Genomic DNA, 21,756 nt, shown 5'->3' on the forward strand with positions numbered 1-21,756 from the left:
ATCAATCTTCTAATTGATTAATTTGCTTTTCATTTCAGCTATGATTGAAAAAACGTAAGAGTTTGACTTATAGAAAGATCTTTTACATTTGAAATTCTAGTTGTTGATTCATTTTCTGGACTAACTGGTTTGAATGAACATAAGAGATTTTGTTTTGAAAGTTGTTTTTCTTTGCACTGAAATTCCGGACTGTGCCTTTAAAAGTTCCTGGTTTGTGTTACCATAGAAACGAGGGGAAGAAGGCCCGCTGTCCATGGTCCGAGCTCTCTTAGAAAGTTGGAAAACTAACCAACAACAGCAGGAGGAAGAGTAAAAAATGAAGATTATCATCATTAACTCTGTCAGAAAACTTCCCAAACACAACAAAGAGTCATGAGCGTCCGTGAGCAGCTGGTTTCACAGTGAGTTTTTTGGAGTGGTTCTCCCTGGCGGAGCGTGTGAAGCCCAGCTAGAATCGATGTGAGCGGTCAGTGTTACTAACCTTTCTGCCATGCTTGTGTGTGAACAGGAGGTTGCCTGCGGGGGCGAGCCACGGTGTGGTGACAGGAGGACCTCTACGTGACAGGAGCTTTGCCCTTTTTGATCTACAGAAGAAACGCCGGGAAGACGAAGATCTTGATGCAAAGCAAAAGGAATGCAAACAGGTAGAATATTTATTGTAGGCGACTAACGTTAGTCTTCCACACTACTAGCTACATTTTCGTTTAAAAACGAATAGGCTATCTTTTGCTACGTGTATGCCTCGGGTACACACTACTCCGGAGTTTGGAAACACTGCTGAGTTTAAAAAAACAAACAAAAAAACTCCAGGGTTGTTGTAGTCTGGACAGGCAGAAACGACCTTTGGTTAATTAGGTTTACATACCTTTCAGTAATAGTTCCACCTTGTTGGTGCAGGCAAATAAATCCCTGGTGTTCCTTTTCGCCATTGTTGTTCTTTCTCCAAAGTAGTTTCTGTATTTTTAACTTATACATCCATGATTTTCAACCGCAGAGTCAGACAATCTGCTTGCTGTTTACACCAGCATGCCCATTGTATGCAAATGGACATGTGATATGCATTGTCAGACATGTTAATATTGTTTTATTATACATCCATGGTTAATATAGATGGAGATTATTTCTGCTACTGGAGCTAAATCGCTTGTGTGGACAGAGCTCATTTGTGTTTCAAAACGCTGTTTAAAAATGAAAACGTAGCAGTGTGGATGTAGGGCTACAATTTAAGATATGTTATTAAAAAACATATCTTAAACATTCCTATTCAAAATTAACATGTCAGACATTTACACCGAGATATTCTTCTTATCCTTTTTACTGTAATTGTATCATATTTAAGCCATACAATTATCTTCAAAAAACATTCATTCTAACCACAATTGTCATTTTTGGTATCCACAACGTCATCCTTCCTTATAATTTTTGAAAACAATTAAGCAAAAAAGACAATTAAAAAAACAATTGCATTTTCTGGATATCTCTAATGTCATTAGGGATATCTACTATTGGAATTATGACTAGTAAAAATACATTTGCACATATATTTACAAATGTATTGTGGATATTTGTTGATGGATATGGATTATGAATGGTTATTCATTTTGGATAACTGAATTTAAAATTATGACTAGTAACATCTGGATTGTATCTGAAATGGGAGTTTTTGTCTGCTGTGTGTGTTTTTATGTAGATATTGGAGAGTTTGCAACAGCGCATACATGAGTTGCACGAGGAGGCTAAGAAAGTGAAGGAGTTGCACTTGAGCTTTGATAAGTTTCTCAAGGTACAGTAGAGGATCATTTCACACACAACACCTGTATTAGCCTGTACATAACTTTATTGGATTTCAATTTCTTGGCTGGAACTGGACAGCAACAGCCAAACTAAATCCCACTCTCGCCCTCCATGCAGGATGAGGATGCTGATCAAGCTGCTGAGAACGCAGAGAGGGAGAGGAAAGAGGTGCTTCAACTGGAGGCAGCGCTTGAGAGGCTAAAGGTGGAGTATGCTGAACTGATAGAGAGGAAACAGGCGCTACAGCGTCATGTCCAGAGACACTCTTCGTATTGGGACTTCATGGAGCGGGTGGTCAAAATGACAAAGGTACTATAAAGAGTTTGTTTTTTACATGGCAAAGTAACTAAATGTAAATGTATTTATTGTACAGGAATAGTATCATAAAATGGTCCTTTTTACTAAACCATCTGTCAGTTAATATCTTTTTTACAGTTTTTTACAATGGTCACAACTGAAGCCACATGTGCAAAACTCTAACCACAGTCTGCATTAACAGCAGTCGCCTGAACTAAACAGTTGACATCACCTTCAAAACTCATTCCAAGCAACACAACTCTTCACACGTCTCACAACAGGTTCAGTGCAGCCAAACACTATGAACAATCCTCATGTAGATAACACACACCATCACTCAGAACACACTGAGAGTAAAAACACTAGCATCAAACACCAATACATAAATTACAAACTTTGAATCTTTACAGTTTGAATCATTTAAGTGACTTCACACTAATCAATAGTTTATTTAAAGAAAAGAGTGAAATTCTGTCACATGAACATTTTTATTTTAAAACATACCAGTGTTTTCTATGTAAATAAGAAGGAATGAAAATCAGCAGTTTGCCTCAATAGACATCATTTTATTTTGTCTGTAGTAATTTATGTAATGACTGGAAAAAAAAGTTAAAAACTAAAGGTATGTAATAACAAAGAACATTGGATGTCCTGGCTTACCATGCACCGGCATCATCTCTAAATACAAATGAATGTGGTGTTCCCATTGCTTCCACCTCCATTATTTTCTGAAAAACAGTAAGTCCACAGTTTTACTATAGTAAATGTAGTGTTTTTCACGTTTTTTATAGCTGTGTATGTAACCTCAGACATCCTACCTGGACGTGTTGGTATCTTTGCTCTTTTACCTGTTTACAGTTTCTCTCGAACAGTACAGTGTATAATTGATTCAATCTTACAGTAAATGGTGTTTCTTCATTTCCAAAAAAAATCTTTCTGAGCTTTCCCTATATACTGTATATACATGTGTTCACTAACAAGTCTTTCAGTTGAAATTGCAATCAGCAGTGTTTGAAATGCACCAGACTGAAATCCATTCTGTTTTGAATGTGTGGTTAACAGTTTTGACAGCAGTGTGTTAGCATTTGAACAAAGTGCTTTAAATCCACAGTGTTGTGCACGTTGTGGTTAAAGCCATGGGATAAGTGTGTAGAGTTTTTAAAAACTGTGTTCAAGCAATGAAAAACGAACTAGAGTTTGGTTCACAAGAACTGCTGCTGTGCAGACTGTAGTTAGAGTTTTGCACACGTAGCTCCAGTTGTGCCCATTGTCATTTAGCAATCAAAAAAAATGTAAACACATTGTCTTTGTATTTTTGCTGCTCTGAAAGCATAAACTGCCCAACAGGTTCCTTTACACAACCCCAAAATGCAAGTATTTTGTAACTGAACCACTCATTTTTGACCCCTGGGAATTGTTTAGTCATGGTGGTAAGCCTCCCTATATCTTGACTCATCTTGTCTCTTGATGATGGCCTAAACAGTAGCCACACACATTTATAAATATATTACATCGCTGTGTGAAATAACACCTCTGGCTCTTTCTCCCTAAAGGTGAATGTTTTATTTCAGAAAAGTGCAATAATTTGTATGATGTTTGCAGGAGTGATGTATGCACATTTTAAGTAGATAATGAAGTTTAATTATGAAGCTACACTTTTAATGTGTGTGTGTGTGTGTGTGTGTGTGTGTGTGTGTGTGTGTGTGTGTGTGTGTGTGTGTGTGTCCCAGTTTGATAATGTGCAGGCGCTCACAGGTCATTTAGAGAGTCTTCTCCACTTTCGAGACCATCTCTATCAGAGGGAGAGTAAGGCGCAGGAGCAGGTCAGCCAGCAGAGAAAAGCACTGCTGACACTGGAGGACCAGCATCACTTCCTGCGGCTGCACAAGAACAACCAGCTGTCCCAGCTTCAGACCGAGCTAGAGAAGACGCGCTCTGAGGCTCTAACATGGGTACCAGACATGATCCCGGGTCAAAGTCCGGCATCAGAGCTAAGACCAGATGAAATGTTGATTAAAGATTGAACGACCATCATTTGTATGAAATTTAGTTGACCCTGTCTTCACACAGGAAAGGAAGTGGAACCACATTCAGGAAACAGCAGCAAAGAAAACACTCTTACTGGGACAGATTAAAATGGCGACCCTCAACCTCTATGAAATGACAGATGACATAGAAGAGGAGGAAGCTGTGGATATGAATGACACAGAGAAACAGCTGGACAAGGTATGTACCCTGACAGAGCAGAAATGGTGATAAACAGCAAGAGAAACAGAAAACGATCAACATGCTGTTTCCTACTGTCTCCTTCTTAGGTCAAGATGTTCATCCAGGACCACGAGGACATAGTAAAACAACATCAAACTTCCTCACAGAGACATGAAGGACATAAAAAAGACAAGCCCAAAAAGCATATTGTAATTCAAGATTGTGAGAAACATGCTCCGCACTGAGTGCAACCAATGATTTGTTTTCATGTAGCTCCTCATTGTTATTAACATGGCCAGATTATAAATTCTGAAATGTATCTGATAGTGCTAAATATACATTTGAGGTTGACTTGTTTTAACTTGATAAATACTGTTTAGTTAGTAGCAATATCCAATAAAGTATACTGTTGGTGGTTCAATCCCCAGCTCCTCCTGTCCACATGACAAATGAATGAAATGTAATGTAGACAGTCGATCGCTCAGAACATAAAGTCCTGTACTGCCACCTTGTGGCCAATAAAGAAAACAGCAACTGGTGCACCCAATTAATCAGTCCCTGTTGTAACTTATTTTAGCTGATGTGTTTTCAGTTTAAAATTGAGGAGGGCTATGCTGGAGACTTGCCGAGGTGCAACAAAGCCATATGTCAAAACATTTTTGTGGCTGTCCACTGGTTTTAAATAATAGCTTTTCAAAAGTGTTTCATTATTTGCTGCTGTTATAACATTTATGATTAATTTAATATTGTCTGCAGCAAGACAGTATCTAAATATTAAATTGTGTTCTCCACAAAAATAGTAAATACAAGTTTATAACATAAAGAACTTTATTGCGAACAACACATAAATGACACACACGGGATATGGAGTATAACGTTATTTGCTCAACAGTCTCAGTTTTTTTTTAAACATCCAAAAACATTCATGCTCTACAGTTTGTGTTGTTGTAGCACCACCAGAGTAATGAAACTAGTCAGTGGTTGTTTATTTGGTCTTCTTGTCTTTGCCTTTTTTGGCCTTCTTGCTTTTGCCCTTGTTCTTCAAGGCCTTGCGAGTACTGTAGCCTCTCCACCAGGCTTGGGCAAAAATAGCAGCTTTGGTCTTCAACTCCAGCTCCTTCATATCCCCCTTTCTCTTCTCTTCTGCCACTCGACGCTTCTCCTGGATCTGGTTGCACTCAACCTCTAGGGCAGAAAAGGGTGTCTTCAGCTTCATCAGCTCCTCCTCTTCCATTTCATAATCCATTTTATTCAACTCCAGGTCGGCCTGGGATGGAGACGAGAAAGAGAGATGGAGGCGGATAGTGAAGAAAAAAAGAAGTTAAATCAGAAATGTCACAAAAAGTGTTACTAAACATAGATAGACCCCATTGGTCATTTCATAGATACTGAGCATCCTGAAATCAGGGAAGGGATAATTCAATAAGCAGGTATACATTCTCTAATGTCATGCTGATAAATAGGCAGTCTGATACACATACATGTTGTTGTCAGAAGTTATACAAGTGTGAATGCATCTGTCCTCGATTTCAAACCAGACACACCTGAGGACGATGCGTAAAATGAGCAGGTGTAAATAAAACATTGGTGTGTTTTAGAGCTTATAAAATAAATAAATGAGAATTAAATTGGCAACTATTTTGATAATCTATTAATTGTTATAGTTTAAGCAAATATGGCAAATATTCAATGGTTTCAGTTTCTCTAATCTGAAGATTGTCTGTGTTTTATAGTATTATATTGTAGAGCAGGATGATGCATATACGCAATATCCTGAATATAATTTATTTGTTTTAATCTTTCAACAGATGTTCTCCATCTGTGCTTAGACTGACTGAACTCAATCAGCTGATATAGACTGGGATGTGTGAAAAAGGTAGTAAATTGACCCTTTGTTCAGATTAATAACTACTATATTCTCCAAAAACTCCTGAAACACCACCTGTTTACCACAGCCTACAACCTCTAATTCTGTAAAGTGTCCTTGGGTTTCTTGAAAGGCGCTATATAAATAAAAGTTATTATTATTATTATAATGGAGGTCAAGAACAGATTGCCTTGTTAAACACCCTAGTATATAGCCTCAACAGGCATATGAACTAGTGGTCCAGAGTATACACACTTTAAAAAAAAAAATTCCAGTAGCTTTTGGCACTTTGTGGTACCAAGTTTGTCTGAGAAGGTACCTGGTTTTCTCCTATTACATCGTCAAAAGTTTGGAGCAAGTATTCAATTTCTGCCTCCACCTTTTCATTTTTCTGCCAAGAAAAACAGACAGTAACAGTGACATGAGTTTTAATGAATATATATTATATATATATATGCAAGTACATTTACTGTGAAATGCTCGATTGACTAAACTTACCGTTTGGATTACTCTCTCTGCCTGTCTGTTTTCAAGGATCAAATTGTTGAGCTGACTGTTCAGTCGATCAATCTCCCGCTGTATACTGGTATGCTTCATCTTTGCTGCCTTGATATGTGACTGGCACTGCTTCTCGACGAGAAGGGACACACCTGCGTCTTGTCTGATGTTCCCATTCAAACAACTCTGCAAATTTTGGATCTCAACATTTTTCTCAGAAATCTGTACAACAAAAAGATAGACAGGAGATGTGAGACAGGAAGAAGGTCAAGAGCAGAGGATATAATCGCTTACATGAGAAATCTTTCTTCTCTGGCTGCATCTAAGCAAGTTAAAGTGAGGGTCTCTTTTTTAACATCCAATTTACAGTAGTGCCTCACCATCGCATCTATTTGCTTCATGCTTGTAGCTACTTCTTCTTCCAATAAAACCAGGTGCTCCGAATCTTGGGCAGGGGATGAAGACTCCTGCTTGTGGAGAAGCAGCTCCAGCTCCTCATCCAGACTGGTCAGCAACTGTTCTACCACGTGGCTGTGGAACTTCTTAAGTCCTCTTATTAGCATGTACTCGCTCTCCCCTACTTCCATACCTAGCTCTGTCCTCAAACCACAAAGGGCATCTGGATGGGCTCGGACAAGTCTGAGCAGATCCCTGACAGAGTTCTTGATGTCCTTCTCAAGCTGAGCCCTTGCTTTTCCAAATTCTCCTTCTTGCTCCTCATCTGACTCCTGCTTGAGACCTATTAGCCCCTCCAGACTTTTATATAATATTTGATGGTCTTGAAGTGCCCTGCTCAACTCCTTGTCCACAACACTGGACACACTGTTAAACCGGAGGACAGTAGGCAGAGCGGCTACAAACTCAACTTGACTAATGCAGTTTTCCAATATGCTTGAGATGCGTTGAGCCTCAAGAGAGAGCAGCTTCTTCTGTGACATGTCTTTGTTCTTTAGAGCATCTTCTGATTGGGTCTTTGTCTTCGCCAGCACCATTGCCCCCTTTACAGACATACTGTCAATGGATGGCAGGAAAACAGTTAACCATAACAAAAGATTAGTGTTGTAACATCGTCATTGTCGTCATTCTATTTCTATAGTTGTAACAGTTCCATATGTTACATATGAACCTACAGTGTTTGTTTATATTGGCGGAGCAGCTGGACTGTTCTACGCTGAAGGAGTGCAAAGGCTCATGGGACTGTGTTCTGGACTATTCCTGTTTGTTGAAGTGTGTTTTAATGATGTTCTGTTAATTAAGTCATTACCTTATAGGAACTAGCGTCTACATGTTACAACGTGTAGGCTAGCATTGACTCTGGTATTAATTGGCGCATCACATTAGTTAACTTTAGCTAGCTAACGTTATCCACGACAGTAGCTAGTTAACGCTAGGTCATGTTAGTGAGCATTAGCGTGTGTTAAATTAACAACATACACTTGTGGCTTAGTTTTTTAACTTAACGTTGATTTAAAGACCGCTTCCTATTGTTTTTGAAAATAATGACAGTAGTTACTTGTGTTAGTTTAGATGTACTAACGTTACATAGTTACCTTTCGACTCGTACGTTGGCCGCAAGCAGAAAATATTGTTGACATGTTTTCCTCTGTTGCTAAGATACCACTAATGCGGATGCCGTATATGGTGTTAAACCCGGCACCTGTTCATTCATAGTCATGTTATGATGCAGAAAATAGATGTATGCATGATTATGCATTTTTATAAATGAATGAATAAATAAATTAATGTGATTGGCCTTATCTTAGATTCTTTGACTTTTATTTTGAAAAGGGGGCAACTTGGATCACTCGGCCTGCCGTGAATTGATTCAGTGTCGCAAATGTTTGTTGATCCAGCTGTAACGTTATCTGTAGAGATTTTGTAGTATCGTTAATAACTGCCAAGTATTGTTGCTTGCGGAAACATTTATCTAGATGTAGAATTGGTTTACGTAGTTATCGGTTAAATGTTATCAGAACACGCACAACATCTGTTATCCAGAAGAAAGCCTTGTTTGTAATGATGCCGTGATGGACACAGACAGTCTCAGCTTGTTAGCCTGAGTGACAGTGAACCAGTTGATTCGGTGACAGATACTGTCTGTAACAGGACGAAGACCAAATCTGCAAGCAACAGCTTATATAACCATGTCCGCTTCACACAACTTGAAAACCGCTAGTTCCTGTTTTGCATGTCAGAGACATTTTAACTAGTATTTAGCATCATCTGAGTTAGCACAGCCTAACAAGTACTCGGTTTTAGCGTTAGCTGCGAGCATCCATGATGTGCAGTTATCTTGCAGTCTGCGGAACAAACCGCGCACTTATTTAGCTAGTGGGTAGCTTAGATTAACTCTTATTGAACATTATAACTGAAGGCTGTGCAGCCTGTTTATCTGCTAATATGGAGTCTGACGACGATGTGCCTCTCATCTTAACCTGGGACGAAGCCAACCTCGGTCTGCTCAACGAGGAGACTGAGAGAGGAGACGAAAGTAAGTTCTGTCACGTCCTCATTCTCAGCCATGATGGAGTCATGCCAACTAATGTGTACTGCTAGGCCCATGACTGTGGGCGGTTTTAGTGTTGCTATTATTGTGGCATGGTATTGGATATACAATTAAAGCAACAATCCTTGTGAGAAAATACACTCAGTTGCCAGTTTATTTGGTAAGTTACACACAGCTAAAACTAATGCAGTAGCCTTGCAATAAATCCCACCTAGATTAAAGTTATAATATTCACGTTTTTTCTTTTTTTTACCTGTTTTAGGTGTTGATTCAAATTGTAGTCCTTTTGGAGGCTGTCGTATGTGGTGCTTTTGCATTGTATTATACTGATAGGTGTTTCTAATTCTATAGTTTTCCCTCATTTATATAAATGGGGTAGACAACATCACAGCAAATCACAGCTTCCAAAATGATATAAAATTGAATCAACAATTCTCTTAAACAGTTTTAACAAAATTAGTTAAAGTTAGGTGTACCAAATAAACTGGCAACTGAGTATATGCTTGGTGGTTGGTTTCTTCTGTATGAGGGAATCAGTGAACAGAAAGACAGATGTAAATTCTCATTAAGCCGTACTGTTGCTCTAAAAAGGTTTGTTTAAAAAAAAAAAAAACAGTTATTCTTGCCTAAGTGGTGATCATTCTCCTACATTCTTTCCATTGTTTTGTATAAGTGTTTATAGAAGTGTTTTTGTATGTTGTTATAGCAGTATATATTTTGTAGGTAAGTAAGTAATTTAATGCTGGTCTACTTACCAGATGTGCACTAGCGCAGTCTGAATTCATTTAATGTTGTTGACAGGCTGCATACATGCTGCACGTCCAGGCCACGCTGCTTTAATGGAGAGCAGAGATTGTCCACCTGTGTGTGTGTGTGTGTGTGTGTGTGTGTGTGTGTGTGTGTGTGTGTGTGCGCGTGCGTGTGTGCATGTGTGCGCGCACAGAACGCATGGGTATCCATGCATCCACTCAACATAGTAATCCTGCTGCCTTTGTATTCCTCACATATAAGCTACAAAATGACCCATCTGAGAAACTGCTGCCTCAGCAGACCAGTACACCCCTCAGCCCCTCCCTGGTGCTCATGGGCCGCATGTGTGTGTTGTGTATGTGAATGTCTGCAGCCTGTGTGTTAAGTGTGTTTCTGTGTGTGAGCATACTAGATCATTTACTCTGGCTCTGGAGGTGAACAGGAAGAGGAGAGGAGTTTTTTTTTTTTTTCTCAGGATATTTGGGAGTGGTGGACAAGGAGGAAGTATCATACTGTTCTGGCTGATTGCTGTGTGAGCTTTCTGGAAAGAGAGGGAGTTTAAACCTGGACACTGAGTAAGAAGGCTGCGTTGTATCACCTCAGTGACAAATCACTTGTTTGGATAGAAGTGTGGAGTTCAGTTTTACTGCTGGTGGTCAGGACCCTCCAGATCATCACAAAACTAGATTTTATTTGTCCTGGGAGAAACGGTCATGACTGCTGAGCCTGTTTGTGTTTCTGTGAGCCTGACCCCACTGTGTTTTTGACTGGGAGCTCCAAACATGTTATTGTTCTCAAACAAATGAGGGGTTGGAGTGGCACACGGCAGACACGGGCTGTACTCCTGTCAGGATAACAGCCAGGCTGCCGCTGGACTGGAATTTGATCTTCACACTTCAGCTCAATCTGCTGCTGTCAAGGTGGACAGGAACAGTCTGTGACTGGATTTCAGAGACTCATGTGGTCTCCGCTACGTTTCAATCTAAGGAGACATGCCTGAAGCAGAAACATGTGATGTACAGTACGTGGGAGGAGCACCGAGATAGGACTAAAATATGCAGCTGCTGAAAGACACATAGAGGTTTTGCTTATTCAAAAAAGAAACTGTAATTTATATTTTTGAGGGATCCTGCTTGAATCTGTACTTTAAGCTTATTAGAGAATACTGAGTTAATCTGGATTTAATCATGTTCAGCGGTACTTTTTCATTTTTCTTAAACCTGCACTGCATCTGTTGCATTTTTAAAAGATAGTCATTACCTAGTTCTGCATTACGTCCTACAATGGAATACTGCTTTCTCAGTGTTATTAGATATCTACATGTCTTCCCTGTCTTTGGAAGTTAGACGCTGTCTCTCTTGTAGCGCAGGATTAATTCCTCTTGTGGTTTATGTGGCTTGTGTCTGTATCCTGTCTGTAGCAGGAAGGGGATGTAATAGATAATGTAATATCAGTGCAAACACTGCACTCATTTACTGAGTGGGTTCAAAGTTTAAACTCTGTCACTAAGGCAGGTTCAGTTGCATTTCACTGTCACTGGTGACAGTATCTCTCATCAAGGCAACTGTAAGAGACTTTTTTTTTTTTTTTTCCTAAAAAAAGCAAACCGATCAAAAAAGTACTGAGTTTCAGAAGCATTGTCAATTGTTTCGAATGGTGTTCTGTCTTCGTTATTACTTGGATCCTCCAGCTTGGCCTGCATTTTTCTGGATCTGTAAGGACTCACATCCGGACTGTGTTTCTGGAGTTTGTATCAGGCCTGAGTGGAATGTGTGGCCATCTGTATCTTCAGATGTGTGTGGATGCTGGAACAAGACCACTGTGAATGACACACACACTTGTGCTGTAGACTTAAGGATTCTCGATTCAGTCACACAGCTGGGGAACACGGACAAAAACTGACAATGGAGTGCATATGTGGACAGACAGCTGGTTCCCATGAAGATCAGATCCACAATGGGATTCCAGTAGTGATCTCCTCCTATGCGTTACAGTTAGAACTAGACAGCATTGGTAGGCCCATACCCCTTTATGTACTGTGTGTGTGTGTGTATGTGTGACCAGTATTGGAATGTAACTAAGTACATTTCCTCAAGTACTGTACCTAAGTACAAATTTGAGCTACTTGTACTTTACTTGAGTCTTTTCATGCCACTTTCTACTTCTACTCCACTACATTTCAGAGAGAAATATTGTACTTTTTACTCCACTACATTAATCTGATAGCTTTAGTTACTTTACAAATTAAGATTTGCACACAAAAGACATGTAGTTTATAAAATACAATGTTTTATTATAAATTAAACTACCCAACAATATATAGGCCTTCAAGTACAGCTGAAATGATTACATTAAATTAAATGTCATTTAGCTGACACTTTTATCCAATTCCAAAGTGCTTTCAATCTTGAAGGTGCAAACTCCAGACAACAGGTTGTAAGTGCAAGTACATTAGCTTTAAATAAGCAAAACTGCAAAGAGCCATATGAAACTGCAGCTTTATATATTTTTTTAATTTTATCTTAGGTCATTAGCCAATTTAACACTTAGTTGATTGACATAACTGTTTTGATCGTTTCCATTTTTTTAAATGTCAGGAAGTACTTTTACTTTTAATATTTTATGTACATTTTCGGGATAATACTACATACATTTATTTAAGTAACATTTTCAATGCAGGACTTTTACTTGTAACTGAGTATTTTAACAGTGTGGTATTAGTTCTTTTACTTAAGTTAAGGATCTGAATACTTCTTCACCACTGTGTGTGACCCATTTACAGAAGGCTTTGAAAATGAAAAGACTTCATTGTTACAGTTCTTCTTTTTTCACTTGTGGGCTGTATCAATACACTAACACTTACCGGTATGTGTTTTCTGCCAGATGGAGGAGGAGGCAATTATGACATAGTGAACAACACTGTGATATCAACACCTGGGCCACAAATCCACAGAGCCCAAAACGTGTCCTTACGGCAAAGCTGGGAGATGAACTACCAAGAGGCAGCCATCTACCTGCAGGTATTCACACGCAGTGGCATTTGTTAGTTACTGAGTGCACAGGGTTAACTAAGTTAACATAGTGTATAATGTTTTTTATGACACACTATTACCTGTAGATGGTTAAACGTTGTGCTCATTTACTGGGCTATATTTACAGCATTAACATCTGCTGGAAGTAATAAATCAATTAATATACAAGGAACTTTAAAATACAAAAAAAGTAGGGAATCACAAATATGGAATGTTCCGATAGTTGTCCACTTTTTATAAAAAACGTTTACTCACACAAACACAGGCTTTTTCACTGGATTTGCAAAGTTCATGTGTAATGATGTTAAAGATGTTTATATATATTTTACATTCAGTGTTTTTACTTAAATGCATTGTGTGTATCCTTAAAGGTATAATATGCAATATTTTACTAAAAAAACAATGTCTAGACGAGTACAAAAATAATCCCTCTCAATTGTCACTTATGATGACCCACTATGCGTGTGTGGCAGTGCCTGTATCTGTATAGACCCTGCTCTCTGCCTGCATTTTCTCTTTTCTTATTATTTTTCTGTGTACGGGATGTTTATGGGCGTCAACAAAGAGCTATTGGGCCCCACGTGGGTGTGTAACCCCCAGCCAATAACAGCGTGCAGGTTGTGCAGTCCTCATGCAGCTTCTCATTCCGAAGTGTAGCTACTTTGTCACGCCCCTCTGAGTCTCATACCGACACACAGATTTAACCCACACACACACAGACAGAATGAAGTTCTGTATTTACAAAAAATGGCAACGTGGTACCTTCCTGTTGAGGTAAGGGTGTGTTTATTTGTGCTTTAGAACATACGTTTTATTCCTCTGATTTACGACTTTGTTCAGCACTCTCTCTCGTCATTAACTCGCTAGCTCGCTCGCCCACCACTGCTCTTTGTCTCTCTGGAGGTGGGGCCAACTTGATACCTTCTACATATTATACCTTTAAGGCCTGACAATGTGTTATATGCATTTCCTTCCTCATACCATATTTACAAAGACAATTTTTTAAAATACTATAAATTGGGAATTGTTAATAACAATAGTTGCTCTGTCTTCTTCTTCACTGCCTTTGTTGGCGGATTACTATGCTTCTTTGCACATTACCGCTACCAACTGGTGATCAGCGGCATAGCATGAAATTGGTCAAAAACTCCACAGGGTACCTTTTAAGAAAAGGTACAACTTTGTAGATAGATAACATTTACCACACTCCTGGACATAGTGAAAAGGATGATGAGTATTTGGTCCCTTTTTGCCTGGTTCTTGTTCGGTAGCTGGTCTTAAGTCTGTGTTATGACAGCTTCCCACCACACACCACATTTCTTACATCAAGAGCAAGAAAATTGGTCACTGCTTTATCATATCAATACCTCAGATTGAATTTATGCTAATGGGTAGTGTCTCAGACGACAGATTCTGCTCCATAGTGGTGGAACATTAATTAAAAGTCCCATATTATACTCATTTTCAGGTTCATACTTGTATTTTGGGTTTCTATGAGAACATGTTTTCATGCTTTAATGTTCAAAAAAACACTCAGTTTTAGCGCCTGTCTCCTTAAGCCCCCCTCCTGAAAAAGCCCAGTCTGTTCTGATTGGTCAGCGTTTCCGGGTCTTCCGTACTCAGAGTCTCTCTTAGAGTCATTGCAGCCAGGGAATGACTGTAACAGCACAGTAGCGGCACTTTCTACCTACATATAGTATATTTGTGACATCACAACCGTATAAAGTCCTGACAGCTTGTTTAAAGGCACCATTTCTGAATACAGACTGTGTGCATTTCTCTGTGGACTGAGCATTTTGATACATTCACAGTATTTATATAGCACCTTGACTGCTTTATAATAGAAAATGATGTGGAAATCTGACCTTTAAGCTGAAATCCAATGAATTGAATACAAAAAGGCTTATATTGTGTGGTTTAAATGTGTCTTTTAAATTTCACATACAGGAGGGAGAGAACAATGATAAGTTCTTCACCCATCCTCGAAACCCAAAAGCGCTGGCAGCGTACCTGTTTGCTCACAACCACCTGTTCTACATGATGGAGCTTCTGACAGGCCTGCTGCTGATGATGCTGTCACTGTGTGAAGCTCCAGCTGTGCCCTCACTGCGCCTGGATGTCTATGTGAGTAAACATTTACACGCAAACACAAGCTTATACACACAGTGTATTGTAAAATCACCTGTGTATTTGATACCTCTGCAGGTCCATGCCACTCTGGAGCTGCTGGCTTTGGTTATTGTGGCATTTGAGCTATGCATGAAACTCCGCTGGTTAGGCTTCCACACCTTCATACGACACAAGAGGACCATGGTGAAGGTAATTGATCCATGATGGATACTTACTGATAGCATAATAGTCACTTCAGCATGCTGGATGCTTCGTCTCGTAGAGTCGGGTCCACTGAGGAAAGGCAGTCACCCTGCTGTCTGCAGGCCTCATGTCATAGTTTGTGGATCAGCTTTTGTTACTGCATATCGTTCACGTTGTCTCTTCTCCTTGTTCAGATGTGTGTGTTGCTGCTACAGTTCGTGGAGGCCATAGTGGTTCTAATCAGACAGACGTCTCACATGAGAGTGACCAGAGCTCTCAGACCAATTTTCCTGGTGGACTGTAGATACTGCGGTGCCGTGCGCAGGTACATAATGACCTAAACAAACACACAGAGATTCAAACAGTCAGGTCAAAGTCATCGTGGCCAAATAGAATTTACAGCTTCCCAAATGAGAAGTTTTCACAACAACTCGCACCAAATCCTGTTTGTATAATGGAAGACACTAGAGAGAATAAAGGAAATACCACACAGAGCCGCTAAGCATCCCTTCTAAACGTAATTCTTTTCATATGAAAGAAAAACAGTGACGCTACTCTGCAAGCTTGCAAAGCCAGACAAAATCTTGTAAGCTCAGTTAGATTTGTGCTCATTTTGCCTTGAAAAACTTTGACAGTGTCTTCTACTATTACCAGTCACCTGCGTCTGAAATTTTCAAAAAGCATAGTTGTAAAATGTCTTCCATAAATGACATTTACTGCTACCTGATGGTCGGCTTTAATGTTGCTACTTTTTGAATTGGTTACTTCAAAGTTAATGTCCCTTCCCCCTTGTTTTTTTTCCATGATTTTGTCCCACCCCATTAACATACAGACACCACTGATTTAACTGCTGAAAGCAGTCATCACTAACAAGGTTTCTTTCATCCAATCAGAAACTTGCGTCAGATCTTCCAGTCCCTCCCACCTTTTATTGACATCCTCCTACTGCTGCTCTTCTTCATGGTTATATTTGCTATGTTGGGTAAGAATGCTTATTATTTTTAATGTATTTTTAAGGCTTCCGCTTCTTTTCTTGCCCTTTTTTTTATGGAAAATTTGAAAATAGTTCAGGGTAAACCCTCTACTGTCTTTAGAAGGAACAGGGTTTCCTGTTACTCTGTACTTGACCATCCTGTTGTCTCTTCCCAGGTTTCTGCCTCTTCTCACCAAACACTGTTGACCCGGTACGTTGAGTCTTGAGTGCCTGACATTAGTTTGTGTGAGTTACATAGGTTTGGGGGATTTTTGTGTCCGTAGTGGTCAGATTTCCTGACTTTAGCCTTTTCCTCTCGCCGCAGTACTTCAGCACTCTGGAGAACAGCCTTGTCAGTCTGTTTGTGCTGCTGACCACAGCAAAGTAAGTACAGCAGTGGACATACTGTTCAGATTTCTGTTTCATCTTTACACACATGAATGGCATGCAAGCAGTAACTTCCTACTTTCAAAGCTCATCATGAAAGCTGTTTTTTTTCCTCACCACATTTGTGTTTAGGCAGACTCCACAGTTTTTATGACTTGTGTATGTATGGCTTGCTTCCCTCTTTCTTTTAGTTTCCCTGATGTGATGATGCCATCGTACTCCAAGAACCGCTGGTCCTGTGTTTTCTTCATTGTTTACCTCTCCATAGAGCTCTACTTCATCATGAACCTGGTACAAATAGCATTGTTTCCACCACCTCTAACATTTCAGTCCTATTCATAATAGACATGGCTTCCATTAGCCTATTTACATGTTTACTCATCAGCTTCACTTCTCTCCTCCTCCAGCTCTTGGCAGTGGTGTTTGATACGTTTAATGACGTTGAGAAGATGAAGTTTAAATCTCTTTTACTCCACAAACGCTCCGCTATTGACCATGCCTTTCAGCTATTAGTTAGCCGACAGGTACGACCTCACCGTTCTATGTATTGTAATGTGTGTGTGTGTATGTATGTATGTATATGTGTATATATATATATATATATATATATATATATATATATATATATATATATATATATATATATTCAATATGAAGCACTCCCGACCAATGCGTCTTTCTGTGTTGCCGTTGTTTTCTCTCCAGAGGCCGATGGGCGTGTCGCTGAAACAATTTGATGGTCTGATGCGATTTTACAGACCACGGATGTCTGCAAGAGACCGCTTCCTCACATATAAAGCTCTTAACACCTCAGGGGCTCCGATGCTCAGGTAACTGCTTGACATACACTTTTTTCAGTTAAAATCCTTCCGCTTTTAATTGCGTTGTTACATCTTCTTGTCAACGTCTTTTTCTGCCTCAGTCTACAGGACTTTTATAAGTTCTATCAGGTGACTGGCCTTAAATGGAAGGTACGTAGCCTTACTGCATATTGCGTATTGCAGTTATAATTCACTTTATTTTGTGTCCTTTAATGTACATGTACTGCATATGTGTGTGTTGTTCAGGCACGACGCAGTGGAGAACATTGGTTTGATGACCTTCCACACACAACCTTCCTCATTTTCAAAGGCAAGTTCTCTTTTTCTCTACTTCTGTTTATCAGACCAAACAAATCTGTCTCTCAAGTCCTTATTGTCTGCACTTTCTTCTCTACTTTAATAGGTATTAACCTGCTTGTGAAATCAAAGGCCTTCCAATATGCCATGTGTAAGTGTAATCATTTATGTTCTCCCAGCTGTCCTCAGAGATGCAGAGGCAAAGTCTCTCATCATAAACCTTTTTAACCTTTCTCTCATGGCTGCAGATGTGGTGGTGGCCATCAATGGCGTGTGGATTCTCGTGGAAACGTACACGCTCAACAGTAAGATCTTTCCCGATGACATAAACGCATGCGACTGAAGGAAAGTGTTTTGCACAACAGATCTCTCACCTTCCTGTTCTCTGCAGGTGGAATTTCCTGGTCCAGATTTGTTCCCTGGAGTTACATTGTCTTTCTGACCAGTGAGTAGGCTGCATGCCGTCTCGCACTCACATAGAAAATCATCATATACTGTAAAACTAGCCATAGAGGGTGTCAAGAATTAAAGTTGTTTACATGCACTTATACCAATATTAACTCTGCCTCTATCCTTCCACTTTTAGTTTATGGTGTTGAGGTGTTATTGAAAATATCTGGTTTGGGGCCAATGGCTTATTTCAGCTCTGGGTGGAATCTGTGAGTAATAACTTGGATACTGGGTCGATTGATTGACATATTGAATGAGTACTGAATCATAAACTTCAGACTTGTAGAGGGGTTATGCCGAGCACCACATTGAGCATAAGACTGCATAAATCCATATACCCTGTTCGAGTCTGTACATTTGGATTCAGTACTCTTAATTCAACTTTTCTTGTGGCAATTTTGTTAAAAACACAACTAAAATTAATTTCAACATGAACCAAACACTGGTTCTGTGTTCTTGGTGTTAATGCTCCCTGTGCTCATCTGTCCAGGTTTGACTTTTCAGTGACAGTGTTTGCCTTCCTGGGCCTGACTGCTCTTGCATTCGATATGGAGCCGTTTTACTTTATCGTAGTTCTCAGACCACTTCAGCTGCTCCGGTACTCTTTTATTTCTTAATCTTAAGAGTACAGTTACCAGTCAAAAGTTTGGACACACTTCCCCATTCAAATGAATGAAAATGCATGTCCAAACTTTTGACTGGTACTGTATAATGTACATGTACTTATATTTCATATTTCATATATTTGTTAAAATATGTTAAAATGTTGGTCTTTTGTCTCTCACAGGTTGTTTAAGATAAAGCAGAGGTATCGTAATGTGTTGGACACCATGTTTGAGCTCTTCCCCAGGATGGCAAGTCTGGGGTTGACCTTAATCATCTTCTACTACTCATTTGCCATTGTTGGGATGGAGTTCTTTGCAGAGGTGGTTTACCCCAACTGCTGCAAGTGAGTCAAGCAATTGCAATTTATTTCTCAGTATTCTACATATTGGCTGATTGGGATGTATTGGCATGAACTCTGGTCTTCTGCTTTTTCTTTACCTTGTGGCACAAGAGGATAAATTATGTGTAGTTCACTCCATCGATTTTTATTTTATTTTTTTTCTTCTCAGCGCCAGCACAGTGGCAGACTCCTACAGACAGATCAATGTCACCTATGGCAACAAAACGGTGTTGGAAGAAGGCTACTATTATCTCAATAACTTCAACAACATCCTCAGCAGCTTTGGTAATTCCTCTCATTTTTTCTTTAAAAAAGAGGCTAGAAATATTCTGTTATTTTTATTGTCAACAAATCCCATGAAAAGACCAAAACCAAATGTGCGTTGGGCCGTCTCTCAGCACTTTTCTTTGTCTCTGGCTCTCTGCAGCGTATTCGTTCCTTCTGAACACGAAAAACAGGTCAAGAATATATAGTTTCATTTATTTATTTTTAAAGCCTGAATATTTTCAACATATTTCAAGTTAATGTTGATATGTATTACATATTTTTGATAACAATAGTATGGTTATCTATCTATTTATTACAGCTGGTCACTGTAGTTTTTAAGAAACAAACAGGAGTAAACAGTGTATTTGTCCGGGACTATTTCTCTAAATCTGTTCATTTTCATTTCATTTTTCATTTCTGTTTTTTTTAAATTTGACTCATTGCTTCTTCTTTCTTTTTTCTCCAGTGACTCTTTTTGAACTGACTGTGGTCAATAACTGGTACATTACCATGGTAAGATTAATCATATATATATATATCTCATTTATCTGTGGGCTTTCATCAGTCACCACTCTGCAGTCTTGTCATTGATCAGTTGGTGTCGCTGTTTCACTGCTGCCGTGTTCACTCTCCTACAGGAAGGAGTCACTTCTATGACAACCCACTGGAGCCGGCTCTACTTCATGACATTTTACATAGTTACCATGGTGAGGCCTGTGCAGTCATATGTGTTTGTCATATGTGTGTGGAAGTATGTAATGGATTTCTGATTTTATCCAATAATAATAATGTATATTTTAGTAATCCCTCTTGGGGAAATCCAATTTTCCTTAATGTGACCGTGTATGTATGTGATATTTTGTGTCTCCAGGTGGTGATGACTATCATCGTGGCGTTCATTCTGGATGCATTTGTGTTCCGCATGAACTACAGCCGCAAGAACCGTGAACCAGTGGAGAACCCAGAGGGTGAGATTGGATGTGTTGATAATTGTGTATACATTTACAGAATGTAAAGGATGTTAGGAACAAAAGCCTTCATGTATTTTTGAATATTTGCTGTATTTCTTGCACAGATCATCAGATGAAATGCATATTTGAATAATTGTGTGAAAGGACAGGGTGAACTGTGAATTAATGTTCAGAAAGTCATTTTAATGTCTGTGTGTGCACATGTTCTAGATGAGAACGGGATAGTTTTTGAAGTAGAGGTGAGTCGTGATGAAGCTCTGGCCACTCTGGAGCTGTACAAACAGACTTGCCCAGGACTGTCCTCCCTCAGCTCTCTGCAGGGAGTCCTACAAACTATGGACAGAGGAGGGGTGAGAAAAAACACACACAGACACACACCTTAGTGCTCTGCTTATCACATGACGTCCCACTAACCAGCTTTCCCTCCTGCTGGTGTGTACAGCACTCGTCTCTGGTGTACCTAGGTCGCAGGTCTCGGACGAAGAGTGACCTCAGCATGAAAATGTACGAGGAGGAGATACAGGTAAGAAACTGAAGAAATAATCCTGAATACCATGACAGTAGTTGGTCTGTTGTAACCTCTTCACCTTCTCTACATTTTTTTTCAGCACGAGTGGTATACAGAGTATTCAAGGGAAAATCTGCCTGAGCAAGACCAAAGCCTGGAGCGGGAGCTGGACAGTCCCGTCTCTGACCCATCTCCCTTCCCAGAGCCTCAGCTCAACGCACAGACTGGACCTCACAGGGTCAACTAATGCACAGTTTGAAAGCAGTACATACACCACCACCATCTCAGCATTTTGAAATGCAAAGAAAACCCCCATCACACCAGCTCTTCTCCAGTTTCCCCGCGCGCACCGTTTGCCACAGTGGGAAACTAGTCCGGGGCTTCCTTTTGGACTGATGTGAGAGTGAGACGAGTTAAAGATGACTCCTTCTCAGAGCCGTCACTACAGACAGAAAGACAGCAGTGCAGGTCTGTTGCTCGACCAGTGAGGTGGGAGCGTCGCCCTCTTTTGGCCTTTTCAAAGACTCCAGCAAATATTACCAGCGAACCCGTACTACTACAGTATGTCGTGTACGTATACTGCTGTAGGCCTTTTGTGACCTCTTGTAAATCATGTAGTACTTAAACCTGATGCCTTAGTTAAATGGCTCATCTGATCCGTATTACCGCAGACACTACATCCAAGTTCTCTAAAGACCCAAAGTATAAACTCTTACACTCCTTTTAGCTCAACCCAACAGTGTATCTCCTAACTAATGTCTCAACAGACTCAAAGTATTTAACTTTTATATAGCTTCTTCTTATTCTGTGATGTATTTGAGTTAGCTAAGAAGGGATTTTAATAAACTGCTCGAATTGTCAAGTGCATTAA

At 39.7% G+C, this 21,756-nt stretch overlaps 3 protein-coding genes across 5 annotated transcripts; 2 read left to right on the top strand and 1 right to left on the bottom strand.

The window, feature by feature from the left end:
- Positions 1–239: 239 nt before the first annotated feature.
- On the top strand, positions 240–4,816 carry cfap73 (cilia and flagella associated protein 73). Its single transcript, XM_078249711.1, has 7 exons — positions 240–401; positions 509–644; positions 1,691–1,783; positions 1,912–2,103; positions 3,822–4,043; positions 4,162–4,317; positions 4,407–4,816. Exons 1-7 carry the CDS (start codon positions 373–375, stop codon positions 4,542–4,544), a joined length of 966 nt encoding a protein of 321 aa, XP_078105837.1. The 5' UTR covers positions 240–372; the 3' UTR covers positions 4,545–4,816.
- Positions 4,817–5,115: 299 nt separating this feature from the next.
- On the bottom strand, positions 5,116–10,316 carry drc10 (dynein regulatory complex subunit 10). Of its 2 annotated transcripts, none has more exons than XM_078250629.1 (5): positions 9,926–10,316; positions 7,045–7,675; positions 6,665–6,886; positions 6,486–6,557; positions 5,116–5,566 (listed from the first exon to the last, which is right to left on the bottom strand). In XM_078250629.1, exons 2-5 carry the CDS (start codon positions 7,672–7,674, stop codon positions 5,285–5,287), a joined length of 1,206 nt encoding a protein of 401 aa, XP_078106755.1. In that variant the 5' UTR covers position 7,675; positions 9,926–10,316; the 3' UTR covers positions 5,116–5,284. The 2 variants fall into 2 exon arrangements, with proteins under 2 accessions (XP_078106755.1, XP_078106754.1); XM_078250628.1 differs by lacking the exon at positions 9,926–10,316 and adding an exon at positions 8,215–8,498.
- Positions 8,518–21,747, top strand: tpcn1 (two pore segment channel 1). 2 transcript variants are annotated; one of them, XM_078250619.1, is made up of 26 exons: positions 8,518–9,155; positions 12,804–12,940; positions 14,900–15,076; positions 15,158–15,271; positions 15,460–15,590; positions 16,159–16,247; positions 16,415–16,449; positions 16,564–16,622; positions 16,817–16,916; positions 17,033–17,149; positions 17,331–17,455; positions 17,548–17,596; positions 17,693–17,756; positions 17,850–17,894; positions 17,992–18,048; positions 18,135–18,188; positions 18,330–18,402; positions 18,684–18,791; positions 18,981–19,142; positions 19,309–19,424; positions 19,873–19,919; positions 20,045–20,113; positions 20,278–20,374; positions 20,588–20,727; positions 20,820–20,900; positions 20,986–21,747. In XM_078250619.1, exons 1-26 carry the CDS (start codon positions 9,065–9,067, stop codon positions 21,130–21,132), a joined length of 2,484 nt encoding a protein of 827 aa, XP_078106745.1. In that variant the 5' UTR covers positions 8,518–9,064; the 3' UTR covers positions 21,133–21,747. The 2 variants fall into 2 exon arrangements, with proteins under 2 accessions (XP_078106745.1, XP_078106744.1); XM_078250618.1 differs by lacking the exon at positions 8,518–9,155 and adding an exon at positions 11,352–11,933.
- The last annotated feature ends 9 nt before the right edge of the window (positions 21,748–21,756 follow it).

The sequence above is a fragment of the Sander vitreus genome, chromosome 5, assembly GCF_031162955.1.
Source record: "Sander vitreus isolate 19-12246 chromosome 5, sanVit1, whole genome shotgun sequence".
Lineage (NCBI taxonomy): Eukaryota > Metazoa > Chordata > Actinopteri > Perciformes > Percidae > Sander > Sander vitreus.